Source organism: Salmo trutta, chromosome 14, assembly GCF_901001165.1.
Source record: "Salmo trutta chromosome 14, fSalTru1.1, whole genome shotgun sequence".
NCBI classification, from domain to species: Eukaryota; Metazoa; Chordata; class Actinopteri; order Salmoniformes; family Salmonidae; genus Salmo; species Salmo trutta.
Window position 1 is genome coordinate 36,342,772 of NC_042970.1, and position 16,988 is coordinate 36,359,759.

General features: G+C 41.0%; 1 protein-coding gene across 41 annotated transcripts in view; it reads right to left on the reverse strand.

Moving 5' to 3' along the window:
* LOC115207940 (gastrula zinc finger protein XlCGF57.1) overlaps window positions 1–15,352 on the reverse strand; it is a 33,076-nt gene extending 17,724 nt beyond the window's left edge. For 4 of the 41 annotated variants that reach the window (XM_029775578.1, XM_029775571.1, XM_029775561.1 and 1 more), the window contains exons 1-12: window positions 15,194–15,346; window positions 13,430–13,598; window positions 12,938–13,123; window positions 12,292–12,438; window positions 11,597–11,723; window positions 11,261–11,344; window positions 10,448–10,531; window positions 5,953–6,036; window positions 3,773–3,856; window positions 3,349–3,432; window positions 2,579–2,662; window positions 1,015–1,098 (exon numbers count right to left, since the gene is read on the reverse strand). In XM_029775578.1, the coding sequence (XP_029631438.1) occupies window positions 1,015–1,098; window positions 2,579–2,662; window positions 3,349–3,432; window positions 3,773–3,856; window positions 5,953–6,036; window positions 10,448–10,531; window positions 11,261–11,344; window positions 11,597–11,723; window positions 12,292–12,438; window positions 12,938–13,123; window positions 13,430–13,474 (1,093 nt within the window). In that variant the 5' untranslated portion in view covers window positions 13,475–13,598; window positions 15,194–15,346. Of the gene's footprint in view, window positions 1–1,014; window positions 1,099–2,578; window positions 2,663–3,348; window positions 3,433–3,772; window positions 3,857–5,952; window positions 6,037–10,447; window positions 10,532–11,260; window positions 11,345–11,596; window positions 11,724–12,291; window positions 12,439–12,937; window positions 13,124–13,429; window positions 13,599–14,822; window positions 15,034–15,193 lie in introns of those variants that run through there. The other 37 variants (XM_029775555.1, XM_029775552.1, XM_029775549.1 and 34 more) reach the window with 33 other exon arrangements.
* Window positions 15,353–16,988: the final 1,636 nt, after the last annotated feature.

Here is a 16,988-nt window from a genome sequence, read left to right on the forward strand (position 1 = left end):
TTGGATCAGCCTGTAGTGTGGTTTTCCACTTTAATTTTGAGTGTGACTCCAAATCCAGACCTCCATGGGTTGATAAATTGGATTTCCATTGATTATTTTTGTGTGATTTTGTTGTCAGCACATTCAACTATGTAAAGAAAAAAGTATTTAATAACATTATTTCATTCATTCAGATCTAGGATGTGTTATTTTAGTGTTCCCTTTATTTTTTTGAGCAGTGTATTATCTGGTGGTAGTTCTAGGTTTCTTAAAGTGCTTACATTTAGAAAGTTGAGAAAATAAAGTGGTTTTCTAGTGGGGGCTTATGACCTCGTTCTACTGGGAACTTTGCAAGTACAACATAGCAATGATGCAATACAACACTTTTCATCAAAGGAGTTAACTCGCAAAGGACTGCAAATAACGATAATTATTGATCAAAGTCCTAAATCGTTATTGAATGTGTCCCTGTGAATTTGTTTTACTAACACAGAGCGTTACTAACTAGCTTCTATATGCGAGAAGGGTACGGTGAGTGGACCCATACCCGTATGTTTGAGGCTGTGTCTCGCCAGGTGGGAGCGCTGAACAAACCTCATGTTACACAGGGTGCAAGCATAAATTGATCCCTAAACCCACAGAGCGTCAATATATTATTTCAGTGCCTCTAATTTTTTAGGTTTAGTTATATGTATATACTTGGATGGCAAATCAATTGGTAGTCAACTACTAATTTCAATACTTGCCACAACGTAATAGGTATTCACAAAAATCTTTCAAAATCTTTCCCCCAATGAAGTGAGAGATTTTTTTTACGTTTCTCCCCCCCCAATGCTTTAGTCCACAACCATAACACATCACATGAGCTGATGTCGTCACCCGGTGGCAAAACTAACCCTTCACATCTTTAACAGAAATTAAATTAACAACTTTTTGGGGATATTAAAACATTTTTTTGTGCATGACTAATGAATAAATCCTGCCAACGCTGTATATTAGGGTTTAATTACAGGGAAAAGGTGAGCGGGTGCATACCCATATGAGTGAGGCTGTGTCTTGCCAGGTGGTAGCGCTGGAAGAACCTCTTGTCACACATGGTGCAACCAAATGGCTTCACCCCTACACACACACACACACACACACACACACACACACACACACACACACACACACACACACACACACACACACACACACACAGAGCACCAACTTCAGTATAAAAAAGTTCAACTGCCAAAAATGATCTTAAAGGAATAATCCACTCAAATCTTTAGGTATTTTTTTCATTAGTGCACTGTTGATGGTCCCAAAATGTTTTGCATTTCAGCAATCAAGTTACGATATAGGACTTTCAAGAACCAAATTATCACTTTCCACATCATGAGGATGCATTTCGCGTCACCATGATGATGTGGCACGTGACAAATCGCTTTTTGAAAGACCTATATCTTGAAAACTTGATCTTCTAACAAGCAAAACATTTTGGGACTGTATCAGTAGAGAAGAAAAAAAAAATAGCAAAAGAATTGAGTGGATTATTCCTTTACCTTTAGTGCAGCTAAATAAGCTTAGCACAGTTCGTCTTGTTCACCAGATCATTTTCTTTAACAGAAAATCTTGTTACAGCAGTTGGTCAAAAAGGTGCAGTCTACTAATCCAATTGGGACTCAATTTTAGCACCCAATGAGTATTAGGCAGTTTATGATCAAAAGGGCAACGCTAAGAAAGGTAATGCTCTAATACACCACCATAATACACAGCAGAATCACTGTTGTAGCCTAAGCGTGGCTACTAGCTACCAATGATTCCAATGGTTTAGCTAATAACAATTGCAATTTTGCTGAGTAAGGTTAAAATTTGGGGCGAAAATGCCGGTGGACACATGGCTTCACATCATGCTGTTCATACGAACATTAGATGTGAAACTTTTAAGCAGTTGGTACATATTTAAACATAACACGTTGACACAACCATGTGATTTTTGGCATGCTATTGTGACGTCTCAAACTCCTGAAGCGTTCTGATTCTCCTGCTATCCAAAACTCCATCAAAGATGGCTTCCATAGGACATTTTTGGAAATACAGTCAGCCTGAAGTTGTGGCTCTTAGCCAGACCTCAAGCTCAATTCCAACATGGGGGTTCAAAGATTTTATTGGACCTGGGACTTGATTAAATTAGTTCATTTCACTGTAACACTGTTGCAAGCCTTATTTCTAAACATGATCTAACGCTGATTTACAAATGTTGAGCAATGATTTGGGGGTTTGATTAAAATCTATCATTGTCCTCTAAACTGGTTCGCTTAGAAATCTTTTGCCTACATAAAACAATATTCAAATCTTTCTCTTATTAAGATCTGATAGGAAACAAGGCCAAGTATTGGTAGTGCTGTGCTGGGACAATAAATAGTCTTTGATTTTGAAATAAAATGCCTTTAACAATACAAACTCGAGTTTGATGCAGTCATATGTATGAATTCAATTCCATTATACCCCAACATGACATAGACGACTCATGTAACCACACATTGCAGTGGGGCTCATGCATGGCATTTGCAATGTCAGATTGAAGCGAGAGATTTAAAGTGAGGACACATACCCGTATGAGTGAGGCTGTGTCTCTCCAGTTGGTAACGCTGAATAAACCTCATGTCACACATGGAACAAGCATATGGCTTCACTCCTACACACACACAGAGCAGACAAATATTAGCCATCTTTGTCAGTTTTAAAATATGCATTCCCTGATTTTTTTAAATATTCTAGACATTAACATGCTGGATTTCCTGCTTTACAACTTAAACAATTATATAAACAAATCACTTCGAGGGGAACTACAATGAAAAAAACTTAGTGTAACTACCCTTAAGAGTACTTGCAATTACATTTCTCATATCATACAATCACTTTCTCTAAAGCTAAAAAAAAACATCCCTTATATTGATCTCATCTGGTGATAGTCGCTCCTCTTATAAATACGAGTCAATTATATGAGAAACTTGGTTAGAGATCACTGACTACAAAAAACACAGGATGTATAAAACACACCACTCTAATATTTGATAACATGGAGATTGAGATTGCTTTTTCCAGTGGACAGTAGTTTCCAACAAAGCCTCTTCATTCCATTCACTTTGAGATTAAGAAGGGGTTACCAACACAAGGACATCCAGCACTGAATAGCCTGTATAACTGAGTGCTAAAAAAAAAATTAAAAAAAAAAAAAAAAAAAAAGTAGCCTAACCCTACAAATACGTTTTGTCAGAACATTTGACAATGCATGGAGCTGTTGGGGACTTAACATGTACATTCAACTGAATAATGTTGCGTCACTAGCTCCAGTAAGGTAGCAGTGAGCAGACGCCATACCCGTATGAGTGAGGCTGTGTCTCGACAGGTGGTAACGCTGGTAGAACCTCATGTCACACATGGAGCAAGCGTACGGCTTCACCCCTATACACACACACACACACACACACAGATTACCAGTCATGTCAGTATATAAGGCTTGTTAAGAGCATCATGCATATATTAACTGGGTTTGTATTGTGCCAGACACCAAAATATGGACAAACATTTTTGAAAACTCAGTGGCCTATTAGAAAAAGTAGTGGCAGCGGTGAGACACGTCCATAACAATTGCAAAAGAAAAGAAAGCTGTTCCTATAAAGAGCTTCTTGGAGTCCATCTGCAATATTTCATTGTTTGTAAGAATCCAAACTCGATGGTCTTATGTAAAATTATTTCACTGGAGTACCTAAATCTGAGATGGGTACGGTGAGCGGACCCATACCCGTATGTTTGAGGCTGTGTCTCGCCAGGTGGTAACGCTGGAAAAATCTTTGATCACACATGGAGCAAGCGTATGGCTTCACCCCTATACACACAGAGCACCAACTTTAGAGAAGTCTGCATCTTGCCCTATGGTTAAGTAGAGTCCTTAACACTCAAAGAAAGCCTGACACGCCAGAACAAAGCAATTCAAATGATCTGAGACGTCACAATAGCCATGCAAAGCTCGCACTGAGACATTCCATTATTCAACAGTCGATTCGGGAAAGTATTCAGACCGCTTGACTTCCATATTTTGTTAAGTTAGCTTTATTCTAAAATGGATTAAATCGTTTTTTCACCTCATTAAAGTACACACAATATCCCACAATTACATAAAAACAGGTTTAGAAAGTTTTGCTAATTTATTACAAATAAAACACTGAAATATGACATTTACATAAGTATTCAGACCCTTTACTCGGTACTTTGTGGAAGCACCTTCGGCAGCGATTACAGCCTCGAGTCTTCTTGCGTGTGACGCTACAAGCTTGGCACACGGTATTTGGGGAGTTTCTCCCATTCTTCAGATCCTCTCAAGCTCTGTCAGGTTAGATGGGGAGCGTTCCTGCACAGCTATTTTCAGGTCTCTCCAGAGATGTTCGATCAGGTTCAAGTCCGGGCTCTGGCTGGTGCCACACAAGACCATTCAAAGACTTGTCCCGAAGCCACTCCTGCATTGTCTTGGCTGTGTGCTTAGGGTCGCTGTCCTGTTGGAAGGTGAACCTTCACCCCATTCTGAGGTCCTCTGGAGCAGGTTTTCATCAAATATATGAGAAACTTGGTTAGAGATCACTGACTAGAAAAAAAACAAGATGTATAAAACACATTAACACACCACTTTGATAATTTTTGTACTTCGCTCCGTTCATCTTTCCCTTGATCCTGACTAGTCTCCCAGTCCCTGCCACTGAAAAACATCCCCAGAGCAGGATGCTGCCACCATGCTTCACCGTAGGGATGGTGCCAGGTTTGCTTCAGACGTGACTCTTGGCATTCAGGCCAAAAAGTTATATCTTGGTTTCATCAGACCAGAGAATCTTGTTTCTTGGGGTCTGAGTCCTTTACGCGCCTTTTGGCAAACTCGAAGCGGGCTGTCACGTGCCTTTTACTGAGGAGTGGCTTCCATCTTGCCACTCTACCATAGAGGCCTGATTGGTGAAGTGTTGCAGAGACGGTTGTCCTTCTGGAAGGTTCTCCCATCTCCACAGAGGAACTCTGGAGCTCTGTCAGAGTGACCATCGGGTTCTTGGTCACCTCCCTGACCAAGGCCCTTCTCCGCCGATTCCGCAGTTTGGCCAGGCAGCCAGCTCTAGGAAAAGTCTTGGCATTCAATGCTCCAGAAATGTTTTGGTACCCTTCCCCAGATCTGTGCCTTGACACAATCCTGTCTCGGAGCTCGACGGACAATTCCTTTCACCTCATGGCCTGGTTTTTCCTCTGACATGCAATGTCAACTGTGGGCCCTTATATAGACAGGTGTGTGCCTTTCCAAATCATGTCCAATTGAACTTACCACAGGTGGACTCCAATCAAGTTGTAGAAACATCAAGGATGATCAATGGAAACAGGATACACCGCAGCTCAAATTCGAGTGTCATAGCAAAGGGTATGAATACCTATGTAAATAAGGTATGCCTGTTCTTTATTTTTAATACATTTGCAAAAGTGTCTAAAAACCTGTTTTCACTTTGTAATTATGGGGTAGTGTGTGTAGATTGACAACGGAAAAAAATATTTTATCAATTTTAGAATAAGGCTGTAGCGTAACAAAATGTGGAAAAGTGAAGGGGTTTGAATACTTTCCGAATGCACTCAAAATATTTAAAACGGCTATAAAGTAATTCAAAACAATTACCAGCATACCTCAGTCATTTGAGTATAGAAATATAGCTTATTAATGCACTATCCTACTAAAGGGTTGGTTTGGCAATTTACCAAGACAATGAAATTGCCAAGATAGTGAATCCAGAGATATTAATTGAAAGCCACAAATTGTTAAGCGGTTACAAAACCCTAGTTTGTTGTGGCTTTGCGCCAGCCTACGCAAGTACAACATAATGAACCTGTGTATTGGCGCTTAAGTGTAGCATCAGTGTTTATAGCCCATTGTCAAGAGGGGTACGGTGTGTGGACCAGTACCCGTATGAGTGAGGCTGTGTCTCGCCAGGTGGTAACGCTGGAAGAATCTCATGTCACACATGTTGCAAGCAAACGGCTTCACCCCTATACACACAGAGTATTAATATATTAGCTAGTGTTCCTATTGCATGAAGTGGAACACAAAAAAATACCCAACTCGCAAACTATAACCATATACATTTCACACAAATGTAAAAGGACTGATTAGTTCTAGTACTAGAGGTAACATGTTTGTTGCCATGTCTTAACACCTGAAGACAAACACTTTAGTGTGCATTTAAGGTTAAAACAAGAAAATGTTTTATGCCCAATCAAATTCAATTAACAAAAGCAATTTGGGTTCAATAGCAACAAATCGGGAATTAACCACAGAAATGTTAGCTGGAAAAGTGTAAGAGGAAACCCTTCACTGACATTAAAATAAGTTTTTACCTAAAAAAAAATTGTCTCCAGTAACAATCTGTACCAACTTCAAGCCATTATCAATTACATTTACAATACCTAGCCATGAACAACTACCAGTAAGTAATGTGCAAGGCTTGGACATCAAGAGACCATTCCCTCTGTTGGCAAGAGACTGACCTTTGCCCCATGAGTCTGATTGTTTAAAACAATTTAAATACATAAACAGTGCCTTCAGAAAGTATTCACAGCCCTTGACTTTTTCCACATTTTGTTGTGTTACAGCCTGAATTTAAGATTGATTAAATAGAGATTGTGTGTTACTGGCCTACACACGATACCCCCATAATGCCAAAGTAGAATGATGTTTTAGGATTTTTTATATATAAATTAATTAAAAATGAAAATCTGAAATGTCTTGAGTCAATAAGTATTCAACCCGTTTTATGGCAAGCCTAAAGTTCAGGAGTAAAAATTTGCTTAAGAAGTCACATAAGTTGCATGGACTCACTGTGTGCAATAATACTGTTTAACATCATTTTTTGAATAAACTACCCCCTCTCTGTACCCCACACATACAGATAATTGTAAGGTCCCTCAGTCAAGCAGTGAATTTCAAAACACAGATCAACCACAAAGACCAAAGAGGTTTTCCAATGCCTCGCAAAGGGCACTTATTGGCAAATAGGTTTTAAAAAAAAAAAAAAAAAAAAAAAAAACATTACATTTCCTGAGTGGCCCAGCAGTCTAAGGCACTGCATCTTAGTGCTTGAGGCGGCACTAGACACCCCGGTTCGAATCCAGACTGTATCACAACCGGCCATGATTGGGAGTCTTATAAGGTGGTGCACAATTGGCCCAGCATCATCTGGGGTTGCCCAGTGTAGGCAGTCATTGTAAATAAGAATTTGTTCTTAACTGACTTGCCTAGTTAAATTAAAACAGTTACACTTAGGTTGGTGTAGCAATACACCCAGTCACTATAAAAGATAGGCATCCTTCCTAACTCAATTGCTGGAGAGGCAAGAAACCGCTCAGGGATTTCACCATGATGCCAATGGTGACTTTAAAACAGCTAGGAGAAAACGGAGGATGGATCAACATTGTAGTAGTTACTCCACAATGCTAACCTAAATAACAGAGTGAAAAGGAGGAAGCATGTACAGAAAAAAATATTCCAAAATATGCATCCTGTTTGCAATAAGGCACCAAAGTCAAACTGCAAAAAAATGTGGCAAAGAAATGTACTTTATGTCCTGAACACAGTGTTTTGTTTAGGCAAATCCAACACATCACTGATTACCACACTCCATATTTTCAAGCATCGTGGTGGGTTGGACAGCCCTGGTTTAGAGCTTGAGGTAGTCACCCCATACAAGTACTTGGACAGTGTACAATCTAGCCATACTCCCTTCTCAGCACACATCAAAGCGGCAGGCTAAAGTTAAATCTAGACTTGGTTTCTTCGCTGCTCTTTCACCCCAGCTGTCAAACTAACCCTGATTCAGATGACCATCCGACCCATGCTAGATTATGGAGACGTAATTTATAGATCAGCAGGTAAGGGTGCTCTCGAGCGGCTAGATGTTCTTTGCCATTCGGCCATCAGATTTGCCACCAATGCTCCTTATAAGACAAATCACTGCACTCTATACTCTTCTGTAAACTGGCCATCTCTGTATACCTGTCGCAAGACCCACTGGTTGTTGCTTATTTATAAAACCCTCTTAGGCCTTACTCCCCCATTTCTGAAATATCTACTGCAGCCCTCTTCCTCCACATACAACACCCGTTCTGCCAGTCACATTCTGTTAAAGGTCCCTAAAGCGCACAGTTCAGTGCAGCTAGCAAATGGAACGAGATGCAACAAACACTCAAACTGGACAGTTTAATTTCAATCTCTTCATTCAAAGACTCAATCATGGACACTTACTGACAGTTGTGGCTGCTTCACATGATGTATTGTTGTCTATCTTCTTGCCCTTTGTGCTGTTGTCTGTGCCCAATAATGTTTGTACCATGTTGTGTTGCTGCCACCATGCTGTGTTGTCCTGTGTTGCTGCCGCCATGCTGTGTTGTCATGTGTTGCTGCCGCCATGCTGTGTTGTCATGTGTTGCTGCCGCCATGCTGTGTTGTCATGTGTTGCTGCCGCCATGCTGTGTTGTCATGTGTTGCTGCCGCCATGCTGTGTTGTCATGTGTTGCTGCCGCCATGCTGTGTTGTCATGTGTTGCTGCCGCCATGCTGTGTTGTCATGTGTTGCTGCCGCCATGCTGTGTTGTCATGTGTTGCTGCCGCCATGCTGTGTTGTCATGTGTTGCTGCCGCCATGCTGTGTTGTCATGTGTTGCTGCCGCCATGCTGTGTTGTCATGTGTTGCTGCCATGCTGTGTTGTTGTCTTAGGTCTCTCTTCATGTAGTGTTGTCTCTTGTCGTGATGTGTGTTCTGTCCTATATTTTTAATGCCAGCCCCCGTCCCCGCAGGCGGCCATTTGCCTTTTGGTAGGCCATCATTGTAAATACGAATTTGTTCTTAACTGACTCGCCTAGTTAAAAAATGGTTAAATAAAAATAATTTGCTTTACATTTTTATTTCGCTTGGCTGATGGAACCTGCATTTTATGGTCAGACTCAGCGGAGGGAGAGGGCAGCAGACTAACGGTCTGCCTCTCAACATCCCTCTGCTCTCTTTCCTCCACTGACACTGACCAAAAAAAGGTCTTCCAGCTGATGGCCAAACTCAAGTTACACCACATTCTTTCTGCCTCATGCAAAAATTCATGTTGTTACTCCTGTGACCAGACAAATTCATGTTGTTACTCCTGTGACCAGACAAATTCATGTTGTTACTCCTGTGACCAGACAAATGAAATATTCCGATATTAAAAAAAGATGCAAGCCGCTAATAAACGCAAGCCTATCGATACGCTTTCCTACTCATTCCTTCACTGCAACGCTAGTTGTAGAGCGAGGGGAAGTAGGGAGAACGGCTTATAATTTTTTATTTTTTTTTAAGTGTTGAATAGAAAGTGTAAAAGTCAAAACAAACTCACTGATAGCAAAGCGCTGCTGTTTTTATATTGGTTGACAGTCTCTAGTTGTGGTTTTAAACGTTTAAAAATCTCACAGTATCAACTTCACTGTAGCCTTCTTTTACACTCGCTACATTACTGCAGACACGGTCATCTGAGCAATCTGATTGGCCAGTGGTAGGCTATAGTGCACTTTATTTGCTACCCCCGGCAAGGCAGAGTTTGTACATTCAGACATTAAAATGGTTCAAAATGGGACATGTCTCTTACTCGGCGTGTCGGGTGCATCCACTGCCAACAGTGCGAGATTAAGTAAAAATAATAAAAATTGGAACGCAAGGCTTATCATACAGAAATGTTTGGCAATCGAACAGCGATCAAACAGTTCCTAGAGGGTGAATGTTCCGGAGTGGCCTAGTTACAGTTTTATATAAAATTGTCTTAAAATCTATGGCAAGACATAAATGGATGCCTAGCAATGACCAACACCCAATTTGACAAAGCTTGAAGAATCTTTAAAAGAAAAAAATGTGCTAATATTGTACAATCCAGGTGTACAAAGCTCAGAGACTTACCCAGAAAGGCTCACAGCTGTAATCACTGCAAAAGGGGATTCTAACATATATTGACTCAGGGGTGTGAATACTTATGTAAATGAGATATTTCTGTATTTCAGATTCAATAAATTTGCTAACATTTCTAAAACCATGTTAGAACTGTCATTATGGGGTATTTTGTGTAGATGGGTGAGATTTTTTATTTATTTAAACCATTTTGAATTTAGGCCGCAACAATGTGGAATAAGTCAAGGGGTATGAATACTTTCTGAAGGCACAGTAACTGTATATTAAGTTTGCATTTCTACCTATATGAAGGCCACATGGTTTTTGTCCTATCATAAAGATCTTTGTCACATCCTGAGCTCCCGAAGCTGGCCAACTGCCATGCTGTCTTTTTGATTTTACACTCAATACATTTCTACTGAGAGGCTGCTCTATGACAAACAGGAGTAAAATGGGTCGCTTGTTTTATGTGAGATGGGTACGGAAAGAGGACTCATACCCGTATGAGTGAGGCTGTGTCTCTCCAGGTGGTAACGCTGGAAAAACCTCATGTCACACATGGAACAAGCGTACGGCTTCACCCCTATACACACAGAGCATACAAATATTAGCTATTCAATCTGCACATAAAGGAAAAAAAAAGTTTTATTCCAAATTGCAAACTGTCCACTCAAATGAATTTGAGTAGGATTATTGGTTATATTTACAAGGATAAACACCCATAATACTTGACTATGATCTGAATGCATCTTGCTTTTGGTCAAATGAGAATCTCACAAATATCAGATAATTTTTTTTTTTAAATCACTGTAAATTAAAAATGCAAACGTGTAAAGCATTGTTTTATTTTCCAATATAGGAGAGGCTATCGACCACTCTTCAAATGGTCTACTTACCAATATTACAAAATGTCTCAGAAAATCATAGTCTCTTGATGTCCATGCAGTAAATTCTACTCAAAATCTCATACTGCATACAAAAAGCTACTGCTAAACTAGCAACACTGTCACCTACTAAAAGCAACATTGTCCTAAAAAACTGTGACCTTTGTGCAGCCTCCTATGGCCAATCTATAAACATTTGTACCAAATAGATCTTTCATTTGTACTCTCATTGGTGTTGGGGGACCCATTTGCACATTTGTGATAACCCTCTCCTTCACATAGTTGAGGTGAAAGGAATGTTGAGCTTTGTTGGAAATTACTGTCCAAATGACAAAAGAACACTGAAAACCCTGTACACTTGGGTTCCGGTGCAGCACTACAGGTGTAGCCTGTTTAGTGAGAGATGGGTACGGTAAGAGGACGCATACCCGTGTGAATGAGGCTGTGTCTCTCCAGGTGGTAACGCTGAATAAACCTCATGTCACATATGCCACAAGCATACGGCTTCTCCCCTAAACCGAAGAGTACCAGTTTTAGTGAAAGGTCCCCACAGAGAACACCAAAAACTGAATGAAAATCTGACACTAGACAATCTCTTTTTGGAGGCCATCTCATAAGATTAAAATAACTGGTCACTTAATTCAAACGGGTGTTTTCTGCTGGCCTTATGTATTTTCGTACTGTATTAGCTAAGCATGTTAAACATGTCCCTAACTGGTAATGGAAAACTTCCAGAAGTAGGCCATTGTGGTTGGGACACATACCTGTATGAATGAGGATGTGTCTCTTCAGGTGATATCCACTCCTAAATGCTCCGTAACAGTGATCACAGATGAAGTTTTTCTGCACTTTGGATATTGGACAGTTACCATTCTCATCCACAACAACCACCTAGGCAGGATATGACAGAATAGTGGCTCAGCATAAAATTGTAGGCCTAAATACACTATACAGAAGAAGAAAAAAAACTTGAACACACATCTACTAAATCATCACAACAAGCATGCCCTCACACTCTTGTATAGAAGGAAACATATGATACTAAAACGATTGTATGAGAAAAGCGAGTGCTGACGTAAAGGCTGAATTAAATTAAAGTAGTACAGGATTAAAACAATGTTTTGACCATTTAAAGCAAAAGCTAGAGAAGGGTTAACCCCCTCCCACATGTTACTGCTCCCCCCTCAAACACAATAACAGTTATTGTGTTCCCCTCCCCCCTCTTTCCTCTCCAGAGAACCCTACCCCCTCCACATCTCATCTGCACTCCTCCCCCCACACAAAATGTGCAAACTCAAAGGCACCAACTCAGCGAGAGACAAAAAAGTCAGTCGCACACACACACAAAAGCACAAAGCAAGCCAAACACCCACAAACACACCTTCAGTCCGTTTTTATAACACAATCTCTCCTAAACACACCAAGAGGCTGTTTTGCTTTAAAATTCAGAGACACTGACCTTCCCTCCCCTCCCGTCTTGCTCTCTCACTTTACAGGGCGTTCCTGACTTCCTGTTCTTCTTTTTCAGCTGCATGTCCTCGTTGGCCCTCATCTCCTTCTCGTCCAGCAGGCGGGGGGCGTGGAAGTCAGCCTCCTTCCGGATAAGCTGGGGAGCACATACAAGAGGGAGACAGGAGCCTGTGAATCAGCCTTCCTGGTGGAGATAGCATGAAACGTAAAATGAGAAATTACCTTACAGATAAGGCCTACATTTCAAGACAGAAACAAAACAAGAACGGAAAGCAAGGAATGTTTTCTAAATGTGGGAAATTTAAACATGAACCACAGGATATTTTAGAATCATTTACATGATTATGCTGGGGGGGGGGGGGGAGTAAATGAACAGTAAAAAGAAAACATTGGCAAAAGACAGAAATACAGAAGGTAACCTATGACTACTTTGAAATGGTGTACATAATCTGGCAGCCTCTTTAAATCATTAATGAAGACTTATTTAGGCATATTAGCAGGCCACAGTAAGTTACTACTGAGACCTAGCCAATGGGAAATATATCCATTTCTAATTTGTTGTTCTTTCAGTGGGTGACAATGATAAACAACAAAGTTCCCTCCTCCCCCTCTGCATTGCCCCAGCTCCTCCTAACCAGGGGTGGACAGCTCATTCCAGATGGCAGGATCATGTGGCTCTGAGGACCGCGGTCTAAACCATCCCTCTGGGGCGGTGGACCATGGCCGAGTGGAGCCATCATCTTCTTGGGCGGACCGGCCATGGAGCTGGCCTGCATCAGGGCCATACTGGAGAGAACAGCCTCACAGCCAAGCAACCCCGCCTAGGAACAGAACCAAGCCCGAGTCAGGGAAATCCAGTACCAATCAGACATTTAGAAAATATATAAACAGAACCAGTCTGGGTGTAGAGGAGCTAAACAAATGAGAAGACAAACACTCTGACTGTCAGAGGCCAAGTTACAGTTACACCAGAAACAGTATGAAACCCAATGATAAAAATTAAAAATCAAGCACTTTACATTTTATGACGACCACATCCTGAGTGACAAAATATACTGTATAATGTTGCCTAATAGTAGGCATGTTGTTTGTAGCCATTTTATAATTTTTTTGGTTGGAAAACAAACCCATTTCATATGGTCGCGGACTGAGCTGCTGGGCAGGTGTGACATTGCAGTGGGAACGGTGTATGTGAGGGCGGGGATGGGGGCGGGGACAAGGTCATCCAGGGATCCGTCAATCAGGATGGTCAGTCTGACGGGGGGCCACACCCACCTCACTCATCTAGCACTAAAACTGAGGAAGAGGAGGATGTGGACAATACATGAAAATACATTCAATAATAATGAAATGATTTTTAAAAACAATAAAACCAGCAATGAGTCACAGATTGTAACTGCTCCAATCACACAAAACCCAATTATAACTCAAAAACTAGCATCTCCATAATAACTGTAGGTCATTTGGTTTACTCCTTGTTTGTCACTGTCATCTGGTCACTTTGCTAGCTATGAAATATGATTCTGAAAGAGCTGCTCCTACAAACTCTGAACAAGCGTCACATCAATACAACACATCTAGCTAATATCCAAAATGGGATGGTCAAGTAATTCAGTCAGGCACCCAATTCCAATTGTGTACATAATCATATAGCTAATGTTAGCTAGCAAACAGGTGTGAGAACTATAAACAGTATAGCTAGCTACCATGAATTTGAGACAAAACGCTGATACTGTAGATAGTTAACCTAACTGACTACCATGATTGAGAATAGCCATACAGCTGAAAAACATTTTACAAATTAAACCAATGGCACCAACATTGGCAAGTTAATGGCTATGGCCAGAGCCATGTATTTAAATATTACAAATTTAAAAAGTTGACCTAACTCTAGCTAGCGAAATATATGCAATGTAATAACAATAGTCAAATAATATTACTCTGGCTAAATAATGATCCAGGGAAAGCCTAAAGCTATCTTTTAGCAACCCCATAGCTAGCTAACATTATTACATGCAGCCAGCAGCAACATTTTGATACACTAATGTCTAGTTATCGTTGCAAATATGAGCAATTTTCCCTGGATGCAGCTAGCTACAGACTAACTTCGTAATTGGCGAAGTTAACGAAATAACTAGCTAGTGTGGGAAGGCAATGGACCATCAAGTAGTAATATACAGTGAAACACATTTAATAAACGTAGCTGGTTAGCTAACTAGCTAACATTTGCTAGTTAGCCTGCAATGGTAGAAATACTAACGTTAGCTACTTGAAGTTACATTTAAATGACTTAATCCAACAATTAAAAGGATTATCTCGTAATCTTATAATCATTTAAAGATTATTGCACTAATTGTAAATCGCTCAGGTTAGGAGAGTCTGCTAGTGACAAAATTGTTAATGTAATCATAACTCAGATACAAATCATCGAGAAGCTAACTAACCGCTAGCCCAAAACAGAAACAGATAGCTAGCTAATAACGACGTAGCTAACGTTAGCTAGTAGTGGCTTCCACGTACATCATCACATCTTACTAACTTCAGTTGCCACCCATCAACAAATCGAAATAATGATATCGTTAGGCAATTTCGATATGATTAGATCCGGATAAAATCAGCCAGCTAGATAAAACAATAGTTTGAGGATTGCGATCAGATGAGCCACAAAACGACTAAGCAGCTAGTACAGCAAGATTTCCCGATAAAGACATTCATTCGTGATGGTCGATGCGTACTCCCCCTCCCCTGTTGTCAAGCTAACAAGTCGTGTCAGTCACTGCTTTTTTGCTTAGAGACGGAGGCCGAATCTGTCAAATATCGCCTGATACACGACTAAACATACAATAAGTCAAACCATTTGTGATATTCAAACGTCGTTTTTTGGTGTTTACCTTTAAAATGTCCTCGTTTGTCGCGGTTCGACGCCCGTGGCCTGAGTTCCAATTTCTTTCAATTTACAAACACAGGAAACGCCACCGGATGTGCTCCCCGAGGAGAACCCTGCCATGTGATTGGAGAAAATGGGTATATACGTCTGCCATGTTGGAAGGTGAAAACGTTACTCCATTTTAGTTTGGATCAATTAGCAGCCTGAACCACGTATAATTTCAGTTTAGAAAGACGTATTTTTGTCCCGACAGTGCCTGTATTCATACACGTAGATTTTCAGCCTTCTCCCTCCAAAAACAACAGCAACTAGGATTTGGTCTGAATAATCTCTGAATTTGTAGGTCAGATGCACACAGTCCATTCGAGTGTCAGTCGAATTACACGCAACAAAAACATAAACGCAACATGTTAAGTGTTAGTCCCATGTTTCATGAGCTGAAATAAAACATCCCAGACATTTACCATACATACAAAAAGCTTATTTTTCAAAAATGTTGTGCACAAATGGGTTTATATCCCTGTTAGTGAGCATTTCTCCTTTGCCAAGATAATCCATCCACTTGACAGGTGTGGCATACCAAGAGGCTGATTAAAGAGCATGATCATTACACAGGTGCACCTTGTGCTGGGGACAATAAAAAGCCACTTTAAAATGTGTAATTTTGTTTCACAACACAATGCCACAGATGTCTCAAGTTTTGAGGGACTGTACAATTGGCATGCTGACCGCAGGAATGTCCACCAGAGCTGTTGCCAGAGAATTTAATGTTAATTTCTCCACCTCTAATGTCGTTTTAGAGAATTTGGCAGTACATCCAACGAGCCTCACAACCGCAGATCACGCGTAACCACGCCAGACCAGGAGCTCCACACACTTCTTCACCTGTGGGATCGTCTGGGGGGGAACTCACTCTGATTGGCTGGGCTGGCTCCCCAATGGGTGTCCAAGTCCACCCATGGCTGCATCCCTGCCCAGTCCTGTGAAGAAAAAAAACATCAAGTGGTATGATGAAACTGGCTCTCCTGATGACTGCCACAGGAATGGAAGACCAAGAGTTACCTCTGCTGCAGAGCATAAGTTCATTAGAGTTACCAGCCTCAGAAATTGCAGCCCAAGTAAATGCTTCACAGAGTTCAAGTAACAGACACATCTCAACATCAACTGTTCAGAGGAGACTGTGTGAATCAGGCCTTCATGGTCCAATTGCTGCAAAGAAACCACTACTAAAGGACACCAATAATAAGAAGAGACTTGCTTGAGCCAAGAAACACGAGCAATGGACATTAGACCAGTGGAAATTTGTCCTCTGGTCTGGAGTCCAAATTGGTTACAACCGCTGTGTCTTTGTGAGATGCGGTGTGGGTGAATGGATGATCTCCGCATGTGTATTTCCCACCATAAAGCATGGAGGAGGAGGTGTGATGGTGTGGCGGTGCTTTGCTGGTGACACTGTCTGTAATTTATTTAGAATTCAAGGCACACTTAACTACCACAGCATTCTGCAGCAATACGCCATCCCATCTGGTTTGGGCTTAGTGGGACTATCATTTGTTTTTCAACAGGATAATGACCCAACACACCTCCAGGCTGTTTAAGGGCTATTTTACCAAGAAGGAAAGTGATGGAGTGCTGCATCAGATGACCTGGCCTCCACAATCACCCAACCTCAACCCAATTCAGATGGTTTTGGATTAGTCGGACCGCAGTGAAGGAAACGCAGCCAACAAGTGCTCAACATATGTAGGAACTCCTTCAAGACTGTTGGAAAAGCATTCCAGGTGAAGCTGGTTGAGAGA